The 26,766-nt window shown below is 32.9% G+C and overlaps 1 protein-coding gene across 1 annotated transcript; it reads right to left on the bottom strand.

The window, feature by feature from the left end:
- Positions 1 to 464: 464 nt before the first annotated feature.
- Positions 465 to 25,970, bottom strand: Psa (Puromycin sensitive aminopeptidase). The gene is made up of 4 exons (XM_064357373.1): positions 25,523 to 25,970; positions 8,752 to 10,218; positions 4,630 to 5,292; positions 465 to 945 (listed from the first exon to the last, which is right to left on the bottom strand). The coding sequence occupies exons 1-4, from the start codon at positions 25,898 to 25,900 to the stop codon at positions 616 to 618; spliced, it is 2,838 nt and encodes a 945-aa protein (XP_064213443.1). The 5' UTR covers positions 25,901 to 25,970; the 3' UTR covers positions 465 to 615.
- Between the last annotated feature and the right edge of the window lie 796 nt (positions 25,971 to 26,766).

The raw sequence follows: 26,766 nt of genomic DNA, 5'->3' as shown, positions 1-26,766 counted from the left end.
CACCAAAATGTTGAAATTTCAGGATTCGTATCAGGATCATAGGAACGCAAAGAGGTGTATTGGATTTTATGGTCGGTATTACAGAAACCTGTAACAGTGCCATCTAGCGGAATTATATTTTACTTTTCTGAAAGACCCTTTTGCATTCCTGTGATCCTAATACAGATTCTGGTTTTGACTGATTTTCGAGGTAATTTGGTTCATAACACCAAATTTTTGCTACATTTTGTGCTTAATTTTAAAAGTATCAGGAGTACCAGGATCACAGAAACGCGAAGAGGTCTTTTGAATTTTTTAAGTCGATATTACAGAAACCTGTAACAGCGCCATCTGTCGGGACTTTTCCTAAATTTCCCTTTGCATTTCTGTGATCCTAATACTAATCTTGGCTTTGGCCGATTTTAACAAACAAGGACAAAGGATTTAACGCATCAAAGTGGAAGTCGGGAGTAAAACGACAAGACTGTGAATAGATCACCATTTATTAGATAATTTACAATTACAACTAGCTGTATCGCTGCTACAAAACATTAAAAAAAATAAAAACAAATAGTTACAGTCACTGGCAAAACGATCCTTATCGTAGAAAATAGACAAGAGAAAAATTAAGTAAACTCAGTTGCTAGTGAGGTAATTCTTTATGGCATTTGTGTCGCGTTTCAACCACGCCGCATTCAACCTTATCGTCTCAACGGCTTGCTGCACCGTCCGTTCCGTTCCCGAGATATCATGCGTCTTGAAAAACTCTTCGACTTCCTTCGCCGACTCCTCACTGGCGAAATTCTCCGCCACGAACTTAACCAACCTCGTCAGTAGATACCCTTTGTATCTATCATTGAATAGCGACCAATTGTCGACGAAAAATCGCCACGCGAGGTCTCTGCCAACGCGCGACATCGCCACGGAGATGATCACGAAGACGGTGTCCTGCGCCCGCACCTCCTCCTGTAAAAAACACAGTCAGACCCCCTTTGCGGTACAGAAATCTAGAGGGGTCATCCACTGCTCCCAATAGTTGTACAACTCCATTGTATGACACTTTCGATATCTACGATTCAAAAGTGGTCAAGTGAATTAAGAAGAGACAGAGAAAGCACTGAAGACGACATATAAGAACAAAAATGTTAGCACAAATGAATAACCTAACCGTTATTGATACCAAAACTTAATATTTTTTATGACCTGACTCCTAAGGTACTTCCGGACTCCCAGTGACGACTACTGTTTATGTCCTAATTGAAAAAAACAAAGGAAACAAATTTTTAAAGTGATTGAAATGTTAATTCAAGATGCACTTTATGCATTGTTGTTAAGAAGGATTGTATTAAAGTATAAAAAATATTTGAAGCTGTTATTTCTTTTCCTTCATGCTGATACCGAGAATAGTTTGAACTCGCCTCGTAAAATACTGCAAGTAATGTTGCTTTTGAAATTCCCTCTCGCGATTCTAATCAATCTGCGTTTGCTTGGAAATATACAGTATAAGTCTGCTAAGAGTACAATTTTACTGTATCTCAGAAACTAATAATAATCATACAATAATCGACATTTGTTATTAAATACTTTGTTTTCATCTATGCATGGTTTTCATCTATGTATATTAATTTTTTCAGAATTTTTCTACAATACTTAGGAATCGGTTAATAGAAGCGTCATTAATTTAAACGGCAATTAAATACTTGATTATTTGCGTTGTTAACTTTTAACAACGAATTAAATTTTAATAAACCTTTCTATAAACCGGCCCTAAGAGCCACTTTACAGAACATTTTAATTGCAATCAAATTTTAATTCGAAATTAATTGAACATTTATCAATGCATTTTAAATGCCAACTTAATTCGAATTAGTTTAATTCTGAATTAAATCCTAATTTTGCTTTCTGTAAACCGGACCAAGGACCGGTTTATAGAAGCGTCATTAATTTAATTGGCAATTAAATGTGTGATCACGTGACGAAATTGAGCCAATTTGATTGGTTTATTCGCGTTGTTAACTTTTAACAACGAATTAAAATTTGATTAAGCTTTCTATAAACCGGACCTCAGAGCTTGTTCACAGAACATTTTAATTGCGATTAAATTTTAATCGCTATTAACTTGACATTTGTCAATGCATTTTAAATGGCAACTAATTCGAATTAGTTTAATTTTAAATTAAATCTGTAAACCGATCAGTCCTTATATTAATTCAAAATAAAAATTTGATTGCGATTAAAATATTCTGTAAACCAGCCCTAAGGACCGGTTTAAAGAAGCGTCATTGTTTTAATCCGCAATTAAATGTGTGATTAATTTGATTGGTCTATTCGCGTTGTTAACTTTTAACAACGAATTAAAATTTAATGAGGCCATAAGGGCCAGTTTATAGGATTATTATTAAATTTATTATTTATATATTAAGTAATCCGTCTTGTGCACAGATTAGACTAAAAAAATTGTCGCCTGCCCTAAAAAGATTATTAACATTGAAGTTCATTCACTGTGAAGCTTACATTTATTTTAATCGTAATAAGATTTTAAATTATTTGCGATTACAGTTTCAAAAGTTATTGAAACTGGTGAGTTTTGAAATAAAAAAATTAATAAATATGCGTATGGTGGTAATGCCATCACCCAAGTGCCAGAGTTTTTAGGTCGCATCTACAGCCTCTGACCTGACCTACGACCACAAGTAGTGACCGGGACCGACAGCTTAACGTCTCCTCCGAAAAACGAGTTAGTTGCGACTGGCATTACAAATAAAATAGAATTTAAAAAAATAATTAAATAAAATATAAGCATTGTATAAAAATATGAAAATAGAAATTTTTAGTTCCAAATTATTGTGTACATCTCTGAATATCTCTGTTATGTTATGACACCGCTTAAGAGAGCTGTCTAATTTGCAATTCTCTAAATGCCTCTGTTAAAATTAGGGTAAGTGTTCCCATTTGTTCGAAAATGTAATTTTCGAGATAATAATAGTCAACCTGGACGTATAGTTTACTACTTCATTCAAATATTTTATTAGAAAATGTCAAGAAGTTCTCATAAAATTATCATTTCGAGCTTGGTGTCGCAAAAAATTCGACCAAAATGTAAAAAGAAAGCGAATGCAAAAGACGAGTGCAGATCAGGATAAAGAATATCCCAGTTTATTGGAAAAAAAGTCACATTTTTCGTTTTGAGTCAATTTTTGTGGGATCTCGTGAATCCAAATTATTTCGTTTTGTACTGGAGAGGACATAGTCGCAAAATTAAAAGGAGAAAAATTATTTAGAAGAAATTAAATTATTATTGAAAGATAATAAAATGTAATTTGAAATATATAATTCAGATTTTTAAAAATCGTTTTATTTTTACGGAATAATGTATCTAAATAAAGAGTAGATAGTGCTAGAAATTTTCCGTGTTCGATTTTGAAGTGGTATTTATTGCATTGCTTGATTATAAATTACACCAATTGCTTTTTTTTCTAAGATCGATCTTGTACCCTTTCTTCGTTTGATTTATTGCGGCAAGCAATTTAAAATAATAGTTGACAATTCTAAATAATATTTGGCATTGTAAGGCATATTTGCAATACTACACTGTAGACGTAAAATCACGGCAGATTGATTCTTTTAAAATCCATGTATATCCCGTTTCAGTTCATAGTAGAACTGCAACAGCGCATTTGAATTTTTTTGAGTGAAAAACACAGCACAAATGTCCAACAGAAAGAACTATTCGGAAATAAAATTAACTAGACGCCCTCTGGTGACGACTTTTGAACTATGTCGAAAACAGTAAAGAAATTTTCGTAGTGCCACATTTAACTGACATTTAATGAATTGTTCAACAATTTTACGTGTATAGTGTTAATTACTTACAATAGAAAGAATTACTTTGAAAGTACGTGGTGATAAATACTAGCGTTGACTTTGGTTCTGTAGTTTTTCGTGGTATAAAGTGTTTATTGTTGGAACTTGAAAGTGGATAAAAAGTGAAAAATATTTAAATTTTGATTACAAAGTGTTATCAAACAGTTGTTTAATTAAAGATTATAAGTAATGGATCACAGCGAACACAAAGTTTGGCTCAAGAAATCAATAAATTAGTGAAGTGTTATGAATTTTAGGTTAGAATTTTCCACTGAAAAAATCATGAAATGCTGCGGTAAATCTACAAAACTACAATAAAGATTTACAACTGCTGATACATTTAAACGTAAATTATGCCAAAAGGTAGGCTTTTCAATGTCTTTGTAATAATTTTCCAATAAAGAAAGTGAACCAAACAGTCAATCGTTATTCGTGTTTTCCTTGTCATCTCTAATTTGTCAACATTCGTTTCTTCTACCAAAGATACAATAGTCATTCCGCATAGGCAATGCAATAATTGTGAAGCCCCAAAATTCGTACAACGCTCAAAATATCCGAATAAACATTTTCCCGCCATTTATGGTTACTGTTTTCGACCTAGCTCAGTGGCGCCCCCAACGGTAATTTTATTTCCGAATTTTTGAACTCAGAATAATCGATTTACCTCGTATACAAAATTTCAAAGCCCTAGCTACATTGGAAGTTATACTTTCTAATGTAGGCCTGTTTTGTGGAAATACTTGTACAAAAAGAGATAGTGGAAGACCCCTCAGAACTCTACCTTACCGATATGGCGAACTTCAAGACCCTTGACAAGATCTCAGGATCCTTCGCTGCACCCAGCGCTCGACTGATCCGATCCTTCTCCTCGTGTAAATCCACCGATCTATACAATTTCAAAAGCGTGTTGTAAACATCTTCGCCCCCCGCTCTAAGTACAGTTTTGTAGCAGGCACTTCGTAAATCCGCCGGTAAAGTTTGACTAGAATTGACGTGACCTTCGAAACGTTTCTTGGCCTCGGCGATGGTGTCGTCGTCATCGAGCCACGACAAGCGGCCCAAAACCAGCCCCCGGAGGAGGGTGTCGAGATGGCGTTCCGTAGCCTTGGGGTTCCACCCCAACCGTTTGTAAATCTTGCTCAAAATGCGTTTCTGGTACGTTTTGAAGTCGTCCGCACAGTCGGTATAGCTCAACAACATGTTTAACTTAACCAAGACATTGTTGATTGAGGACCAGACTGTATAGTCCGTCTCGTCGGTGAAAGCTTCAAGTAGTTTCAAGACCTCGACGGTGTTCGTATGTCCGGCTTGGACCATTGCGAACAGATCATCCAAAAGACCAAGTCGGTCCAGTGGAGGCAAACTCCGGTCTTTGATCGCCGGAATAAATTTGGCAAGAAGGTCCGGAGCGTACTGAGTGCGGTAGAAGCCAACAGTCCCCGGATTCACCTAGAAATAGATTTATTGACCTCTAAGACAATACTTGATTAAAAAAAATAAAAAAATAAATAATAAAATAAAAAAATAAAATAAAAACTTGGACTCAGTATTACTTAGTAAGTATCTAAGTAAGTTTTATTAAAATTTCTTTAACTGACACTGCCCACAAAATCGTTCATTATTAAAAACTCTTTGAGTTTCTTTTAAAAACACGTACAGACAAATTAGATCAATATTGGCAATATTTTATAAAATTTAGTACAATAGTACGAACTTAAATAACAAGAGAAAAAAACTACAATTTTTTAGGAGCACGTCTTCACACACGATGATAAAAGGCTTCATAAAAGTCGTTACTGAAAAAATAAGTCATTCCATTTGAAAAAACTGATTTGTGATTTTTGAAAACTATCTTAGAAAGTTCTTTTCGGTTATTAAATGTAAAAATTATCGCAGAATATTCAAGAACCGTGTTCTTTTAATAGACCTTAGTAAATGAAAATTTTTGCAAAAAGGAAGCTAAGTCCTTTTGAAAATAACTGATATGAGCCGTCTAAATGCAAAACTCACTTTTCGCCAAAAATTCAAAAAATGGTTTTCTCGTGCTATTTATTCTAATTAGGGTTTAAACCGCAATTTCGTGATTGTATTATTTTTTACAAAATCTACTCTTTAGTAAAACCACATGAAAGTTTTGACTTTGTCGCAAAATTTACTGTTCGGTTTAATATTTCGGGTGCGATCTATCTTTGGACCCACTGGAACTGTACAGAGTGTTTCAAGTTTTAGTTCCAGTGAAAAAATAAATACTTCTAGTTGCCTAAAGGAAAAAAAATATATATATTTCAATCGAAAGAGATGCTTTAATGTTATCCCACATTTTCATGGTATGGGCGTGAAATGCTAATCTACATTAATTTTTTTGTTTTTAAATTATTGTAAGGGCATTTTTTAAGTGACAAATCATTACTTTTAGTTTGGCAAGTAATAAGAGTACAAATTTTTGTGAATCAAGCAAAGACAAGAGCTGTGTTTTCTCAAAGGGTATTAAGGTAAAACATTTATTTAGTCGAAGTTCCAATCGCTTTGGATTTTTTACTATTTCAATTTCGAAATTCTCACTTAAAAAATAGGAGGAATTTTATTATAAAAGAACGATTGCAATAATTTGAAAACAAAAATTTTTTAATGTAGCTTTTTGCATTTCAGGGTTTTACTATGAAATTTTGGGGTAACGTTAGAACATCAAATTGAAGCGGGTAAGAATTTCTATAGTTTGCGATATAAGTTTTTTCTTTTGAACAGCTAGAAGTATTTATTTTTCCACTGGCACTAAAACTTGAAACACCCTGTAGAATGGCGTTATATAATTGAGTTTTCTTACAGTTATCAGTTAACACTGCACTATTATTATTACTTTTTAGTTATTTTTTAGTTCTTGGCAATGGAACCTGGTCGGAACTCAAACTAATATGAGTTAAAAATTTAAGAAGAAATTTTGTTTAAATGTTCTATACCTAGAGTTGCGGACTAAAAAAATGGGACAAATCTTGCAGTTTTTGCAATTATTATGAAATTTTGCATGCCAAGAGACACAAAGACGCTCTTTGATATGGTGAAAATGGAAATCTTATAAAAGCTATACATTTCCGGTGACAAGGGGGCCCTTCCAGTTTTTAGGTGATAACTCAACTTTTCGGCCTATAAACACGTATTTTTGATGTCCAAAATCAAAAGCCCAATTATTTTTTAATAAAAAAGGTACTCTTGCTTCATGTCGTCAAACTGTACCGTTCTTTAGTTATTTTGGATTAAACTAAACTCTACACTGCACTGCAGAATAGAAAAGTATAAATTTTGAGCGTACCATTACCTTGGAAACAGTTCACTACGAATGACACAGCTGTCACTCCTGTCACATTTGATGTCAATTTTATTTAATCCAAAGTAAATTTTGATTATTTCTTGATGATAATAGTAAAAGACATGATTATGTGTTGGAAGAAATAATGCATGAGCTAGCGATAGCCATCCCGGCATCACAACTTGATCTGAGACTACACCACAAGGTTTTCACACTGTAAAACGATTTTCTCTCCAAATTGCTGGTTTTATCAATACTTCACTACTTGCATTATAAAACTATAATCCAAATGAAGAATTAAAACGATCAGAGACCAAGAACACAACCTCAACTGTAACAAATCACAAAATAAAATCTTATCAACTAGTTGTAATGCCATTGTTGCAATTTTTCTTTAATAGGAAGTTAATTTGATCCACAAAAGAATAACGCACGGCTTAATGTTAATTTACATTTTTGAAAATTACAAGAGCTTCGACAACAATGAGCACAAAAACAACAAATGCCGCCAGCGTGCTAATTGGCGCCAGTGCTATTTTTCATAAGCGCGAATATCAAAGAAAATATGAATGATGAAGTCAAGGTTTTTTTATTAAACAACAATAATAACCTGGATAATTTTTTTTTCTTGACTTACCAGTATGGGGTGATCAGGCCATCATTTCCAAATACTAAAAGAATTTTTTTATCGTTATGACTTTATGATTTTTTTTTCGCGCTTACGAAAAATAGCACAGGCGCCAGCTAGCGCGCTAGCGGCATTTGTTGCTTTCATGCTTATTGTTGTTGAAGTTCTTGTAATTTTAAAAAATGTAAATAAACATTAAACCGTGCGCGTTATTCTTTGCAGGCTTCAACAACCTGTGGATTAAATTAACTTCCTATTAAAGAAAAATTGCAATAATGGTACTATAAATGGTTGAAAAGATTTTATTTTGTGATTTGTTACAGTTGAGGTTGTGTTCTTAGTGTCTGATCGTTTTAATTCTTCATTTAGGTTATAGATAGTTTTATAATGCCAGTATTGAAATATCGATAAAAACAGCGATTTGGAGGGAAAATCGTTATACTTTAGATTAAATAAAATTGACATCAAATGTGACAGCAATGACAGCTGTGTCATTCTTAGTCGACAGTTTCCAAGGTAATGGTATGCTCAAAATTTATACTTTTTTATTCTGCACTGCGGTGTAGAGTTTAGTTTAATCCCAAATAACTCGAGAACGGTACATTTTGGCGATATGAAGCAAGAGTTCCTTTTTTATTAAAAAATAATTGAGCTTTTGATTTTTGGTATCAAAAATACGTGTTTATAGGCCGAAAAATTGAGTTATCACCTAAAAACTGGAAGGGCCCCCTTGTCACCGGAAATGTATAGCTTTTACAAGATTTCCATTTACACCATATCAAAGAGCGTCTTTGTGTCGCAATTTTTTGTGGTGGGTCAGTAAATACTATCCTATCTATTCTTAATTGTAGAGGGGTATTCGTGGTTAAAATTATCCCACATATTTTTGAATCACCCGATATAATTTGCAAAACTAATTCGCTGCGCTCACTCGTTTTGTCAAACAAAATCGTAACTGTTTACGCAAATATGTTACCTTAATCCAATCATTTGGACCAACATCCGGAATGACAACCTCCGCTTCCTTCGTCTTAAGTACAGTACTAATGGGCTTATTTTTCTGTTTCGACGTGATAATCGACACCGGAATCATCCACAAGAAATCATCCGGTGCTTTCGACCCATCAGCCGTATATTTACTTTGAGCAAGCGTCAAAACCACCCCTTTGTTATTATCAGGTCGGCTCGTAACCTTAATCACCGGAAAACCCATTTGCTTGGTCCAAGTCGACATGACAGCACCCACCGGTTTATTGGACGCCTCCTCCAGCGCAGCCCAAAGATCCTCAGTAAACGTGTTTTTATACTGATGTCGCGTTAAGTACAAATTCATCCCTTTGCGAAAATCTTCATCTCCGATATAATTATGCAGCATTCGGATAACCGACGCCCCCTTATTATAGCTGATATCGTCGAAAATTTCGTCGATTTCCGAGGGATGACCGACCGGAACTTCGATCGGGTGCGAGTTTTTCAAACAATCGAGCTCCAAAGCCCGAATATACGTGTCATTAACAAACTGCGTCCAAATATCGTACTCGGGGAACAAATGATCGACGCACAAATACTCCACAAAGGAGGCGTAGCCCTCGTTCAACCATAAATGCGTCCACCACTCCATCGTGACCAAGTTGCCGAACCATTGGTGGGCCAACTCATGGCCCACTACGAGCGCAATCCACTGTTTTTGCACAGCTGAGGTGTTCTGGGGGTCCACCAAAAGGCAGGTCTCACGGTACGTGACCAAGCCCCAGTTTTCCATAGCCCCCGCGCTGAAATCTGCGATCGCAATCAGATCGATTTTAGGCAGGGGGTACGCAATATTGAAATAATCCTTATAATAGGGTAGCACTTTCGTTGCCACTTCCAGCGCAAATAGCCCTTGCTCCTTCTTCCCCCGTGGTGTGTACACCCTGACTTGCACCCCATCTGTTGATTTGTCCTCCACGTAATCGTACTCCCCCACCACACAGGCGACCAAATAGGTGGACATGATTGGAGTTGTTGCGAAGTCGTAGCGAATCAGGTCGCCTTGGGGCTTCGATTGTTTGACAGGCATGTTGCTCAAAGCGACTAGATCTTTGGGTACGGTTAGGGTGATGTCGAAGGTGGCTTTGAGGGCGGGTTCGTCCCAGCAGGGGAAGCACCGACGGGCGTCGGTTGCTTCGAACTGTGTGACGGCAGCGTAGCGTTCTTCGCCTTTTTGGTTCTGGTATTTGCTTCGGTAGAGACCTTTCATTTTGTCGTTGAGTTCGCCTTTGAAGCGCATACTGAGCGTGTAAGAGCCGGGTGTTAGCGGTTTGGCGAAATTAAATGTTACGGTTTCGTCTTCGACCGAGAAGTTGGTCGAGTCCGGTGTTAAGACATTGGGGCCTTTTAAGGTCGTTTCTTTGATTTCTAAGTCGATGGCGTTAAGTACAATCTCGTTTGTTGGCTTCACAACCTAAAAAATACAGAAAAAATTAACGGCTATTAGATGTTGTTAGGTTTTTCATTCAATTTGTTTTGTAATTTGACAGTATAATAAAGTGATAGCAATGCCTACGTTGGATGATAACAAAAGAAAATGCCTTGAAAAACGCCTAAATGACGTCCAATATACAAATTATAAATTATCACTAAATGTAAAATGTAGTCAACATTATCGTACGTACAAATTTTTATTCAAAAATTGTTTTCTGTACACTTATTTCCATAATTATATGTTGAAAAAACAAAAAAACAATTTTTGTTGTTTCGTTTCACACTTTTACAATAAATTCAAAAATACCTGCTTTGCCAGAAATATTTATAATACGTAAAGTTTTTGAATTTTTCCGCCGAGGAATTTTTTGTATACCTCATTGAGCTACTAACAAAATCCTGCGAGAAAATGCAGTTTTTTTGCTAAAAAAAAAAGAAAATGTCACTATTTTCTACCAAATTGAGTGACTGGCTAACTGAATAGTAATTTTTTAATCTCAAAAACGTGCTTAAGCGCTCAAAAAACGAACACGGTTTTATTTATTTTTGACTAATTTCGCAAAATAATTGGATTTCGGGTAAAAAATGTGACACAAAGACGCCAGAAAAAGACAAAGGTAACTTTTATAGCCAGTTTAATGAAACCTGGGGGAAATTTTTTTTAAGTCATTCCGACGATTTTTTTGGCGATTGACGATTGGAGCATAAAACTTCGTGAAGTAACTGTGTTTCTGAATAAAAAAGTTGCCATAACGCTAAATTTCATTTTCTCTCAAAAACGCTCTTAGTAAAAAATGCTTAATTTTCCCACTAAACTAGCAATTTTTCGTGTTTTTTGACAGAAAAATGTGCTAAAACGTTCGAAATAAGGAAAACTAGCACCATTTTCGACCCAGTTTTGTAATTTTTTGGCTTATTTTTATGAAATTTTGCAAAATATAATTATGCATTTAGGTAAAAGAATTCGGCAACTTTTTGAATAATTATTCAGGAACTTTGATGAAAATTTTAGCTTACTTCGCACTATTTAATGCATTTGATCTTTTGCAAGAACATGCCAAAATCTTATTGATTTGCTTCACTCGATTTAACTGGTCTTTGAACGAAATTTCTTAAAAAATAAGCCGAAAAAACTATAAAGTTTTGTTGAAAACTGCAAGTAAACACATGTTGGAAGTTATTTCCAGTTTCTTGTAAAAAACAGAGTGGAAAATCACTAAATGTAGGTAGTCGAATAAGTCCTTTTGATACTGTTTACAGCTAATTAAGGAATCAAAATTTTGTAAAAAACCAAATAAAATTTCACCAATTTCGATCGAAAATGAAGAAGTTTCCAATTTTTCAAAATGTTATTATTTATTTTTATTATCATTAAAATGAATGCAAAAAAATAATTCAATAGCCTAAAAAATAACAAAAATACAAGCTTTTTTATCTGCCGGTGTGACAGCGGTCCAGCTTTGAAAGAAAGATATTGAAAGAAAGTGTTATTTGTGATGATTGAAGTAATTTTTTTAAATAGATACTAATAAATAAATCAATAATAAATCACTAATATCTAATAATAATCAATTTTAATAATCACACAAAAATCAGCGTTTTAGTTTTTTTTGCTTTATTTCTTTCTGTATCCCTTCGACTTTTTTCAGATTTTTTCTACAATTTCTTATAAATAATAAATAATAATTAATAAAAAAATATTAATAAAATATTATTTTATTTAAAAAAATTAAAAATATTAACTAATGGAAATTTTTATGATTTCTAGAACAAGCGATGCTTGCAAAATGTTTTGTACGGAAAACATGTGAAAAAATAAGTGTTCTACAAACGACTTCTTATTAAAGATATCGACTCTTGCATAAACAGAAATACAATTTCTTTATTTGTCAATGCTTTTGAAGATATGTTCGATGAATAAGTTTATAATTATAAACCTAAAGTTTACAAAGATATGAACTTACGATTTTCTTGTTCTTTAAAGTTCTCATTTTTTGATATCAAACGGTTTTATATTGTAAGATTTCTAAATTTTATTTATTTTATTTAGGGCTAATAGTTCACTGAACATTTATAGAAGATATCGGAGTGCAATAGCTAATTGGAAAAAATTGAGGAACAGCGAAGTAATTTTGAAAACATGTTAATTTTAACCAGATACAGCCCCTCAAAGAATCGAATTTTCTACAGGCGGCAGTGGGCAGCTGTGAAGACTATTAATGGTATTGATTTAAAAAAAATGGAAACATCCTCATTGTGTGAAATTTGTCTTTAACAAATTTTTAAACACGTTTGTGGGATAAAAACTATTTGTTTTTAATTTCGGATCAAATGTGGCCAGTAGATTCTTTCAACTAGCTCTCAATCAGAGATCCATTTTTTGTACAAGATTTTTTTTAGTTAAGCATATTTAGAGCTAAAATCTCAGTTTTTTTCCGAGGAGACCGAAAATTAAAATTTGTTTCTGTCTTCTGTCTTTTTTTAGTACAGTTTTCAGTCAGAAACGCAATTATTTCGTAAAAGTTCGTTAAAAACAAACTAAAATAAGTATAATTTTAGCCTTATTTGAGTTTTGAACTTCTTCAAAAAATTTACCTAAAAGTGGATGAAAAATCCCCAAAGATTGAAAATAATATGAACTTTAACTGATTTCAGTCAATTTATTTCGTTTTTAAATCAGAAACTCATTTATTTTGTCAGGCTGTGTCAAAACGAGCCACAAAATCGAGGCATAACATTTTAATTTATCATTTATTGTCATTACTTTGCCTATTTCGCTCGACTTCGTTTGTTTTTGAGCGAAATTATGTCAAAAATAAGCTAAAACATTACAAAATTTGTTAGAAAAAGAAGTAATTTCAGCTTTTTTCATGCCTTAAAACCTGTTTTTAGCTTCTTACCTAAATAAACCCAGTTGAAAAATCGTCGAAGAATTTTATTAATCTTCAATTTTGTACACTCATTGGAATGATATTCTAAGGAAAGTGTGTTTTGTTCTATTTGCGCACTTTAATACTTATTTTGCACCAACCAAATTAATTAGATAAATTTGCAAACAAACAAACAAATTTATTTTTGAAACTCTTCTCTCAAAGTATAAAAAGATCACGAAGAATTTGAAAGCGTCCTAGATCATTTCGAAGAACCCAGCTTGTATTTTCTTAATTTCGATTTAATAACAATGAAATTCCAATCTGAAAACTGTAAGCACCTGTAATCAGGTTTACCGTTGATGTGGATTCGTTCAGCTTTTCGAGCTTTTTGACTTGGAGAGCGCCGTCAACCGAGCGTAAAAATAATTCGTAAAGCTTGAACATGAAGTCAGGCAGGTGCAGCAGCAGCTACGTCCAGTGAAAGCCACCGGCAATAACATAAACAAAATTTCTTTTTGCCTTTATGGAATTTCACGTAGTATTGGTTGAAGAATACACAATCGTTTAGAAGGCACTTTGTATGAGCCAAGTTCCCCCACGTGACCTTGCATCACTCGTCGCATGTGAATTTCATCATAGAATAAATGACAAGCCGATGAAGGGGCGCCCTTCGGAATGCCGCGGCCCACGTGAGAGTGCAATCGCTATTTCGCAATATTAACAATCTGCGAAAATACAGGCTGTACCAGCAATTTGTAAAAACTCCATTATTGGCATTAACATGTTAGAAAATTAAGTTTTTTCTTCACAAAAGCCCCCTATATCACTCACCTAAAATTATTTTCAAATAGTATACAGAGTGATTCACAAATGAGCTACAATACAAAATTATATCATATTTTTAAATGACACGCCCTAAATTTTGTTCCATTTTTGAAGGCAGCTTTTAATACCGATAATTTTGATCAAAACATTGGTCGATTCTACTTAGTTTAAAAAAATATATTTTTTTGACGAAAATACACTGTTTAAAAAAATATTACACAAAAACTGAGAACCCTAGAAAAGTAGGAATTTCACCACCTTAAAAAGCAAAGTTCAAACTTAAATATGTAACAATTGTTTAACGCTTCTCCAAGATTTCTAAATTCTCTATGAAAAGACAAGTTTCAAATGCCTTAAGTTAATAACTAAAAAGATATTATTTGACTTTAAAACTTAATTTCAACAACAATGCACATTATTCATGAGCATCCTTGTTAGTACTGTTACCATAGTAATCTGTAGCATCAGTGGCTTATTTACATATGGGCTATAGCCCAGGGCGACAGAATTTTAACGGCGGTAAAAATGTGTTTATTTTAATTTAAAAAAATATATAGTAAATAGACGGGTTGCATTTTTTTTAAATAAATTGACCAAATTTTTTGTTTTCGTCGTACCTATTTTTTACTTGTTAAATTCTTAATTGTTGGGTTAATGGGTTTAAAAAAGTTTTTAGTAGTTTAAAGCCATATCAGAAAATTACAAATATACACGATGAGTAAAACGGTAGAAGAGCCTAAGTAGTCTTTGAAAAAAGTCTCCGACAACGTAATATTATTATACAAGAAACAAGTATAAAAATGGTTACGGTTTTTGAAAAACAAAAACTTCTTAAATTAATACAGGGGATATTTTAATAGATATCTTAGAAAATAAAGACATTTAAAAATCTGGTGGATCTATGGTGAAAATTTTCAGGTTTTTTTAATATAATTTTCAGAACTATCTTGCATTTGTATAAAACTTGTGCTAGAACTGGGTTTGCTGTTTCATTAAAATAAACTGATTTAAAAAAGTTAAAGATATACATGAATTTTAGAGAAGATCAACTGATAAAAAGAATGAAGTTATTACACAATTTTATCAATCTAATTAAGAAAATAATTCGGTAAAATGCGACGTTGGCGTTTTTATAGTTTTGAAACAGCTAATACAATGGCGAGTAAAAAATAAATTTCGGGCACTTTTGAGTTTTCATTGTCAAAAAGGATGGGAAATTACACACGTTTATGTCAGCGAAATGTTACAAGGGTCCGAAATTTTTTGCTCATTTACTTTACATATTTAGTGATATGTTTTTATCAGATTCCATTGCTCGAAAAAAAAATTTTAGTTGGTACCATTTAAAATTTTGAAGGATGATCTCTATTGGTACAAATTTCCAAAATCCCCACGATAAAAAATATCTCTCTGTGAATAAAAATTCTTCCTTTTCGGGATTTGTAAGTTTTTCCTTATTTTTTAAATTAACCAATAAATGTTTTTTTAAGAAATTTCGTAGGCAGGGGCGGCCAAAATTAAGTAGCCCAGGACTACTACCATAGTAGTAACTCCTCCATGCATCATTTGTGAAAGTTTATACGGGGATTTAAAAATTCGACATAAATATTAAAATTTTAATTGTTTCAATGTAATAAATGACAAATAATGGCCTAATAAAGGTTAAACATTTATTAACTTATTATCTTTTAGCAGAAAAATTCACCTTTAGAATACTGAAACACTAAATAATGTGAAAGCTCCCACAAGCGGACAGTCACGGTACCAACATTTTTGTCTACTCATGGGAGATGTCCGTTTACTAGATTACTCCAATTTTTTTAATTATAAAACGGTTTATTTGGAAAAGATATGTATGGAACGTTGTACTTGACTTGAAATATGAATATTTAAACAAAATTTACAACACACCAAATAAATTTACAATATGTCAAATAAATGTATGTATAAAAATGTATCGTATTTATGTCCATTTTCATTTTTAAGCACAGTTATGAATTCTTCTACGCAGAATACATTTACTCGAGTTACGTGTCCGCTTATGAGAGATTAAAATACAAAATATAATATAGTGTCCGCGTCCGGGTACGAGAGAGCGGCGCGCCGGCGCAGCCTCCGTTTATTATTCTGTTTTACATTAAAATGTATAGAGAAAAATAAGGTTCCAAGAAATGTGTCTGCTTAAAAAAGATATCCACTTATTAGAGCAGTCCGTTAGGGAAAATTTAACATATTTTTTTTAATGTTTAAAGTTAAATATCAACTGAATTATCAGAGAAAACATTAAACTGTGAATATTTTTACAGAGAGAATCTACAAGCCTTTTAGTTGCGAAAATAAAAAATAAGGTGTTCCATTTAAAATTTTCAGGTTATTCAACTTGCAACAAACTGCGTAATTTCTTCTTTAAAAAAATATATAAAAATTGCATAGGTAGTTTTAAAGATACAAAATATAATCTGTATTTTTGGGGTAACTTTGGAAATGCAACAATTCCATAATAAAAAAATATGGGTCAGTATAATTTTTAATGCTTAACCCATGTTTAAAATATGTGCACTATGTCGCGAGACATCCTGTTCGGATGTTCCATTTAGAAAAAACATGTTTGTATTGTAGCTAATTTGGGAAACACGCTGTATAAAAAATAATTTTAAGTGAGGTAGGGGCTTTTATATAAAAAAATATATTAATTTTTCAACATTTACCGATCAATAATGGGCTTTTTCAACTCGCTGGGACAGCTGTTTGTCCAACCGAAAAAAGGATTGCTGTGTCATATGCGCCGAAACCGTTATAAAAGGGCTCAAGTACTGTTAGGTCGGACACTACCTGTCGAGGGCGATAAATGCCCGGTACCGTTATGGGCGGATCGAGCCTCGCGAAGGCCTCTCGAGCCTCCTCTCTCGGTTCCATAATCAGTAATGTTAATTAATTATTATTGCATCTGTGTCGACATCGTTATGTGAATGGTTTTTGCAAATAATGCGCTTTTTTACGGTCTGAGATGCAATTTTTCACTCACCTTCACACCTCAAATTACAGCAAAAAATAACGCTCAAATTACTACAAACACGTGCTTCCTGCTGAGGGGGGTTGTTAACAAGGTTGACCACTCTTCAATTTCATAGATTCTGGTTTTTTGATCAGAATTTGAGACAATTTGTATAAATTTAAATAAAATATGCAGAAAAAATTGTTTTGTAAATATCGCCTTGAAATCACTGATAAAAAATTTGAAATTCAAAGAAATACACTGTGTATATAATATCCTGTCTGCTAATGCACTTTTTACCCGTTTCTTGCAAAAACAAATTATACGCTTTGCGTATGTAGTACTTCATAAAATCTTTATTCTTGGCGACCACACCGACGCGTTTCAGATTTCAGAGATATGATGCGAATTGCACAAGAAAACTGCCTTTCCAAATACAGAACCAAACAAACACCTTGTTTGTATAATTATAAAGAGGAAAACTTGACAATGAACATCATTTTAAAACTTTATTGCCACTGAAAGCTACTAATTAAGACAGATTAAAAATTGTCGCAACATCCAGGATAATAAAAGTTAATTATAAACTGCATTGTTCTTACCCACTGTTTGTGAAAAAGAGTAACAACTAATTGAACAATAACACTGCCCCACTTTTTTTCGAGTGCTGAATGTTTCCAATGATAAACTAACCACAGGTAACAAAACTTTTCAAAGGGGCCTTTGATTGCAAAAACCGACAAGTGTTTTGGTATTCTCAAAATACACTGCTCAACAATTGAAGTGGATATTGAGAGAAATTCTAAATTTTGGTAATTCGTTGTATATTAAATAACAAAAAATAATTACAAAAAATAAATTTATACTCGTTCACACTCAAAATTGAAAACTGAAGAAAATTGTCCGTAAAAAACCAGCACTAGAAGTAAAACACAAAATCGAATAAAATGTAACGAAACTTAAAAGTTCTCAAATTTAAATTTTACATCATCCCTACAAAAACCTTGTATAGTGGCGGTCAGCTCGATTTGCGTGTGCGTCATCAATTTCATTTTTTCATTACCAACACAAAGCTGTAAAAAAAATTATCAAAAACAATGTAAATTTATACAACTAAGGGGTATCTAAGGGTGGTATCCTTGAACATTAATTTACATGTGTACTTCGACAACACCGTCAAGTGTCGCGAATTTGTCAACCTGACATTGACAGTAAATTATAGACGTCGTCGCATGGTTGTCGAAAGTGTTATCGGTGTTAATCGCAAGTATTTTACGTTCGTTTATTGTGTTTTGTGATTTGCGTTTCGTTAGGTTTTTGATTCTGCGTTTATTAGTTCTTGTTTTGTGAATCTGTATTTTTTGTAACAACTCATAATTTAAACACTTCGTAACCTCAAAAAATATTTGATAGTTTGTCACCGCTATGCCCCTGCTATGTAAACGTAGTGACAGAAATGTCAGATGACGCACACGCAAACGGAGCTGAGCGCTACCATACCGTGTAGGACCTCTCCTGGCTGTTAGCAGGGCTCTTACTCAATTGGAGAGACTCATTATCAAATTGTTCATAAAATCTTGAGGTATCACTTCCCAAATTCCTTGCAATGCATTAGCCAGCTCTTGTAAAGTGTCAGGAGACTGCTGGAGCTGGTTTAAACACCTAGACATTTCGGTCCAAACATGTTCAATGCAGTTCATGTCAGGTGAACAGGGTGGCCACTCCATTCGTGTAATGCCATGGTGTCCTATGCGCTCATTCACAATTCTGGCGCGACGAGGGCGGGCATTATTGTCAATAAATACGAATCGTTTGCCTATTGCACCAAAAAATGACACAATTATCGGCTCTATCACTCTGTCTCGATAGCGGACAGCAGTCATTGTTTTATTAATTAAGACCAATAGGTCTGTGCGGCCATTAAAACATATGCCTCCCCATACGCACACTAACCCGCCACTAAAAAGAGTGGTTAGATTGTCATTATACCGTTGTTCTCTTAGCCAAAATGCTAAAAAGTGTGGAAGGAAAGAGGACAACGGTACAATGCAAATGTGATGGCTTCAACCACTCTTTTTGGTGGCGGATCAGTGTGCGTGTGAGGAGGCATATGTTTTAATGGCCGCACAGACCTATTGGTCTTGATTAATGAAGCAATGACTGCTGAGCGTTCTCGAGATAGAGTAATAGAGCCGATAATTGTACAATTTTTTGGTGCAATAGGCGAAAGATTCGTCTTTATTGATGATAATGCCCGCCCTCATCGCGCCAGAATTTTGAATAAGCGCATAGAACATCATGGCATTACACGAATGGAGTGGCCACCCTGTTCACCTGACATGAACTGCATTGAACATGTTTGGACCGAAATGTCTAGGTGTTTAAACCAGCTCCAGCAGCCTCTTGAAACGTTACAAGAACTGGCTAATGAATTGTAAGAAATTTGGGATCGATACCTTAAGATTTTATTAATAATTTAATAATGAGTCTCTTCAATCGAGTAAAAGCCCTGCTAAGAGCCAGGAGAGGACCTACACGGTACTAGGTTTTTGTAGGGACGGTGTAAAATTTGACTTTGAGAACTTTTAAGTTTCGTTAGGTTTTATTCATTTTTTGTTTTACTTCTAGTTCTGGTTTTTCAGGGACAATTTTTTTCAGTTTTTAATTTTGAGTGTGAACGAGTATAAATTTATTTATTGTGACTGTTTTTTGTTATTGAATATACAACGAATTACCAAAATTTAGAATTTCTCTCAATATCCACTTCAATTATTGAGCAGTGTATTTTGGCATTAACTCGTTTTTAGTCAAATAATTTTAAGGCAAATCATACGTAAAATTTTTCTGAACTTTGGAAAGGCAAAGTTTATTCAAAAGGCCTTAGATTCAACCAAAAATCACTTAAGTCCGTAATTGATTTGATTTCCGCAAAATATTTTGGCTTGGCTCGTTTTTGACGATGTTTTTTCCGAAGCTACAGTAATGTCGTAGGACTTTAATGATTTTTTTGGTGTTCTCGACATTATTTGGCATTTGCTCGTATGTAGATGAATCATTTTTTGACAAATCATCCGTAAAATTTTCCTGATTTTTTTGGTGAAAACATGGCTTATTCAGAGGGCTTTAGACTGCTAAAAAAGAATAGACCGTCAATCACTTTTTAGGGCTTTCATAAATTTTTTAATTTTCTCAAAATATTTAGCCATTTTCTCGTTTATAGACAAAATATATGTATTTTAGCGAATCAATCGTAAAATTTTCCTAATATTTTGCAAAAAATAAAGCTTATCAAAAGGACTTTCGACTGCAAAAAAAATAGACAATTACTTCTTGTTTTAATAAATTTCTTCGTTTCCTCAAAATATTTTGGCATTAGCTCATTTGTCGAAAATTATTTTTGATAAATTCGTAAAATTTTCCTGATTTTTAATGAAAACAAACCTTATTCACAGAACTTTCCAGTCAAAAAAAATTCTGAAGCGACAATCACTTCTCAAGATTTTAATAATTTTTTTTTCTAAAAATATTTGGACATTGGTTGGCTCGTATTATTATTATTCTTTGACGAATCATCCGTGACAATAATTTTTTGGTGAAAATAAAGCTTATTCAGAAGCCCACTGCTAAAAAAAAAATGAGCCGACAATCACTTCTTGGGCTTTTATGAATTTTTGGTTTTCTGAAAATATTTTGGCATTTGCTCGTTCATAGACAAAATGTTTTTTTGCAAATCAATCAAAAATTTACATGATTTTTTGCAGAAAACATAGTTTATCAAAAGAGCCTTCAACTACAAAAAAATACTAAATCGACAAAATAGTATGTATTGTGGCATTGCCTAATTTGTAGACATAAATTGTTTTTTGACAAATCATCCGTAAAATTTTCCTGATTTCTGATGAAAATAAAGCTTATTCAAAGGGCTTTCCACTCCAAAAAAATATGAACCGACAACAATTCTTCTTGGGATTTTAATAAATTGTTGGTTTTCTCAAAATATTTTGGCACTGTCTCGTCTATAGACAAATTATTTTTTGGCGAATCATCCGTAAAATCTTAATTTTTTGGGAGAAAACAACTTAACCAAAAGAGCCTTCGACTGCAAAATATTTATAGTGGACCTTTCTTGAATGTTTTAGTTTTTTCCTAGGTTTCCTCAAAATATTTTGGCATTGGCTCGTTTGTACACGAATCATTTTTTAACAAAACAACCGTAAAATTTTCCTGATTTTGGTTGAAAATAAAGCTTTCTTTGGAATTTAAAGTAAAACCGATAGAAACAAACGGGTTTTAAATTTGGATTCTACATAAAATAATCAATAGAAGCCACTTTTTACTGACATTTTCAAAATTTTTGAAGCGATATTCTAAAAAACATTCGAAATTCGTATTTAGCATTCGTCTAAAGAAAAGAGTGAATGGTAAAATTTGTGGGACAGTGTAATTAAAAATTGGATAATTGCTTTATTTGTGAACGTCTCATCAGAGGCCAAAAATTACAAATTTAAATGAATGTAAATTACGTCTCTCGAACCGCTCATTTATACTTGTTATGCCACATTTTCGATAATTTCCTCGTCATCCACCACAATTTTATGAGCTTATCAAACTTAATTGCAAACTTCGTCATACACTTAACCAATAATGACTCCCATTATTAGGCAAAACCAGGACGTTATGAAACATTTTGCTTTCAAACACAAATTTGAATGTCAATCTTTACTCATTACGCCCAATTTATGTGACAAAAAGATCACTCAACAAAACATTTGAAATTTTACGAAAATTTATTTCTCAAGCCGTCCGTCAAACGGTAAAAGTGAAAGGTTGTGTTTTCCGTATAAATTTTCCTTCGAGATCGTACCGATATCGGAATAATTAATTTTATTGTTAGGGGCGGCCTGCGACTGCTTCTCCTTGCTTTCCCTTCTCGTTACACCCAAGTATGGCACATTACCGGTCTATTCAACAATCCAATACTTTTCTCTACCTACACTTGGTGCTGTTGTTGTTGTTTGTTGTAATTATGTAAGAGTCGCTTTATTAAGCACCACAAGCACGTAATCCCTCGGAACATTTTAATTGTGTTATCATTCATCTATCGATTGAATGAACAAACATACGGAATAACTGGGACACAATTAAATGCTACGCCACTGGAAAAATTATCAGACAAAGCAATTTATTTTAATAAGTTTACTACCATGCTGCTTCGATAAGAAAGCAACAAAAAATACGAATAAATATTTAAACAACGGTGACGCCATAACCATGAAAAATATAATTTCAACAAATATTAAATAAACAACAAGATCTAGATAAGCGGCAGTTTACCGTATTTCTGATATTATAACTGTGAGGAAAACGGTTGAAATGAACCGACAGTGTTGCCAAAACTTTCGAGATTTTGCGGTCTATTGTGACCAAATTAAATACATATAAGAAAATTTGCCAATTGATTCAGAAAGCGTTTGATTCCTTTCTTTAATTTTGCACACTTCAAAGAGATTGTTCTAACAACCAAACATAAAATAAGTGTTTATCAGCGTCCTTTTATGATTAATAAAACCGACTTTATCACAAATAACCAATAAATAATTTAATAAACATTATTAAACAATAGTGGAAAAAATTAAAAATTCAATCTCGTTGGAATGTCGGTCATTTTTTAATTACAACAAAATCCTTCCAAGAAAAAAACCACAATCGAAACCCAGGTAAAAGTCATTACTTTGCTTGTGTGTATTTTTCGTCTACACACATAAAAACACTTGTAATTTTCCATTCGTTGGTGTAATCTCGTAATCTTGATTTATAAATACGTACAAAATTTGAAAGTCTACCAAAAATCACAGCATGATTTGTATCGTTTACAAACAAGTCGATTGTACTTTTATCATTTCACTTTCCTTTTACTTACAGTTACATAATTAAAGTTAATTTAAAATAGTATCACAAATCGTTTTTTTCCCTATTGTAATTATCATTGAATGAGAGGGTCAACGGTTCATTGACAAGCTTTACAAATACGCGGGACGAAAAAATTGCATTTTTCATGAATGAATGAATAAATCAGTGGCGTGGCTGTTAAATCTTCACGAGACAAAACTTCTACAGACTAAATGAAATAACAAACATAAAAGAATTTAATAAAGAAAACAGGGTGATTTCAAATGAATTTCTAATTTGATTTTTAGATTTTCGCATTTGAGTTATTTATTTGTGTGCAAATTTCAGATTTATTATTTAAATTTAAACTTTTCAGGACTGGATGCGTGGAAAAACGCAACTTTCTTAAACCTATTTTTAAAGTTTAAATTCAAATTTTGAAATTTGGATTTCATTTGTTCACTTTTTTATAACTTTGTGTAACTATTGTAACTATTGATTTTTTGATTACTCATGAACTTAAAATTTACGAGTATGTTTTTCAAACCTTTAATTTGAAATTACTAATTAAAATTATCACTGATTATTAATTTATATTCAAATTTTTTATGATTTTAAATTTAATATTTTCATACCTATTTCTAGTTTTACTTAGTTTCTCAAAACTTTTTACACTTCTGAACTGGAATTTATACAATAAATTTGTCAGAACTTTATGTTGAATTGTTTGCGTCTATGGGTATTTTCCCCCTGATTTTTTTATAAATATCAAAAAATTTTACTTAATTTTTTGTGACCACTGGCAAATAATTTTTGCAGTTCTTTATAAATATGAAGGATTTGTCACCCATTTTTTGTAAACACAAGGTCATTTTTGTTGATTTTCTGCAACATTTATTTTAAATTTTTAGGTTTGGAATTAATAGGATTTTCAGCTTCTTTAGAATTACCAATTCTTCAAAGATAAAACTTTGATAACAATTTTTATGCACAAACGTCACAAAAGTGACAACATTTACGACTGTATATCATAAGTAAAAGTTTTATTTTTCAGCCATAGAGTAAAAGTCCTACTTTTGTGCCTAAGCGTTTTTACTTTTACCAATTTTCCAATGTATCTCATACCAAAACGAGTAAGAAGTGGTCATTTACTGTAGACTGTAGGAGAAGAAGAAAATAAAAAATACTTGTATAAACATTATAAAAATAAAATCTAAATATTAAGTAATAATGTATATTTAAATAATACTTGCTAAAAAAATTATAATACTACACATACTTATAAAAAGCCATACCTGCCTAGCTATTTAACACCCAAAAAGCTAAGCTAAATATATGATATGCTAGACATAAACTAAAAACAACTTTTGAGGTAAAATTTCGGTTAATATATATCTCTTAAAACGCAGAACCGATTCTCTACAACGCTCTAAACTCGGAATTAGCCAATTTTGAGACACACTGTATACATAATCTATAGTAGAAGATACTGTTTTTATATAGCGTTTATTATAATTTTTACCTAACATTTATACGATTTTTTACCTAACAGTTATTATTTTCACTTAAAGTTTATTATTTTTGTCCTTTAAAAAATTCTCTCATTCTCTACATATTTTGCTGAAAAATTAAGTTTGTGAATAGTAATATTCGGAGTATAAGTATGAGTTTATGAAACTCATCTAAATTATTATATTGAATTATAAATGTTCAGCTTCGCCACATAAAGTATCACTTTTACTTCCAATAACATAATGTACTTTTTTAGGACCATATTTTTGCATGTTTATAAATATTTTCTTTATGACCACATAGCTAAGTGATACTTCGATTTTTTTAAATCTGCGTGTGAAGAATTCAATATACACACAGATGTAAGAGTAAGTACCATCGTATTAAAAAAAATAAATAGAATATATCAAAAATAGCAAAAATATTAAGCAAAAACATTTTTTTATTACTAAACCAATAAAAATGCGGCAAAATAATTTCCAAATATACAATGTGTTTTTAAATGATTCTTATCTAGTCGTCTGTGAATTTCTCATGTAAAATCAGGAAATGCCGCTTCATAGAACTAATGAAAGGCATTTAGACATCGAATATTACCGTTCTCCATTTATTACTTCTCCAATTCGTAAATAATCTTTGATAATAAAAGTGTTTTCTTGCACAATGTAACAATTTAGATGCATTTTAACGAAATTTTTAAAAGAATTTATTTGAATTTCACAAGTGACAGATTTGACATTTATTGACAGAGGATTCAATTGAGTAGAGCGGCACAAATTTTTTTACATGTAAACCAATTTCAAAGTTAACTAGATGAAAATCATTTAAAAGCACATAGTACATAAAATCTGTTTAAAAAAAAAAACAATTTTAAGTAATTAGCGCCTAAGCTTAAAGGACTCAAAATAATCAATAAAAAGTTGTTATTACGAAATTGTTTTCAAAAGCCTTAAGAGAAGACTAAATAGACCAAGAAAATTAATACATTATTATAATTTACCAAATTTTACGGTTTTTTTTTATGCTCGTCACGTATTACTGACCCTGTGTGTACTAGCGCCTCGCCGCCACTGACCTAACCTCAATCTCCACGGCTTTTTTTCCGGCCGCCGCCCCCGGCAGTTAAGGGAGGCGGCGTCGTTCCAGAGCGTCAGTGGTGGCCCTCGGGCGCCGGCATATGGTGGACCTACCTCAATTTGCACGGCGACGGTTCCATCGAAGACGAGCGCCTTCAGGTCCGGCACCAGCTCCAGCACGTAGTGTTTGGGTCTGACCGTCTCCGGCAGCCTCTCGAACGGCTTCCCAGTGGGCATTGCGGACTCCTTGGCGAGAAAACAGAACCTTTTACGCGTACTACGGTCACTACAAGGTGCTCCACGAAGCGGCTGCTCCACTGACACGGCAACCGAATGAACTAAACGCGTACGCTGCGCCCGCCGGAAGGAGGGGGAGGGACGGCGGCGGAATAACGGTACTTCCGGCAATTCATTCAATAAATTCGGGATCGGGGGGACTCTACGCAAGGGCGACAGGAAAAAACGGGATGAAAAACTGACGAGAAATGACATTATTTTCGACGCCAGCCCACTTCGGGAATTGAGAAAAACGGGGCCGGTCACATGGTCGAGCTGCCGTGTAGGCAACTTCTACATGGTGGTGTATAAATAATTGCATACGCATTATACAAAATAACAAGCGGGGACATTTGCCCCCGAACTTATACGTTGACTAGCTTTCACACATTTTCAAATTCTACCCTCAAAGGAAAGAAGTCTTAATACATCTTAAATACAAAGTGTTTAAACTTAATTTTACGCCTAAAAGATGCAACCTGTAATACACAGTAAAGGTTTAGATTATTCATTTTAGGAAAAAAAATGAGAATGAGATAAATAATTATTATTAGAAAATAAAAAAAATACAAGAATTATTAATTAAATAAATAAAATAAAATTTAGTACCTACTATGCGATCATTAGAATTTACAATTTGAGTACCCAGGCGTTTTTTCTTTGTGATTTAATAGCTAATGCAAACCCAATAAAAAATGCATTCCAAATTTTATTGTTTGAATCTTCATCTTAATTAATTATGATAATAAATTAGCGTTTTTATTCAAGTCATAAAACTTTCGTCTAGTTTAATTCTAAATTCACATGAAAGTAAAACACAAAAATCAAATTTTCTCACTTAACGATAAATAAGAAAAAAAATGCACTTACTTATACTTATGGCACCTTCTACATTAAAAGACATTAAATCATTAAAAATAAATTTTTATATAAATATTTATTCCTAGTTAAATTAAAAGAAATTTAATAGCCTAAACAATAGAGGATTAAGCTTAAAAACAAAGATACATACCGAAAAAAATATATTTTTAAAAGACATACATACACAAGCGACAGTTCAACCAGCTCATTTCAATGATATT

Source organism: Tribolium castaneum, chromosome 1 (genome assembly GCF_031307605.1).
Source record: "Tribolium castaneum strain GA2 chromosome 1, icTriCast1.1, whole genome shotgun sequence".
NCBI classification, from domain to species: Eukaryota; Metazoa; Arthropoda; class Insecta; order Coleoptera; family Tenebrionidae; genus Tribolium; species Tribolium castaneum.
Note: the sequence above shows the minus strand (reverse complement) of the source record. Positions and strands in the feature narration are given on the sequence as shown.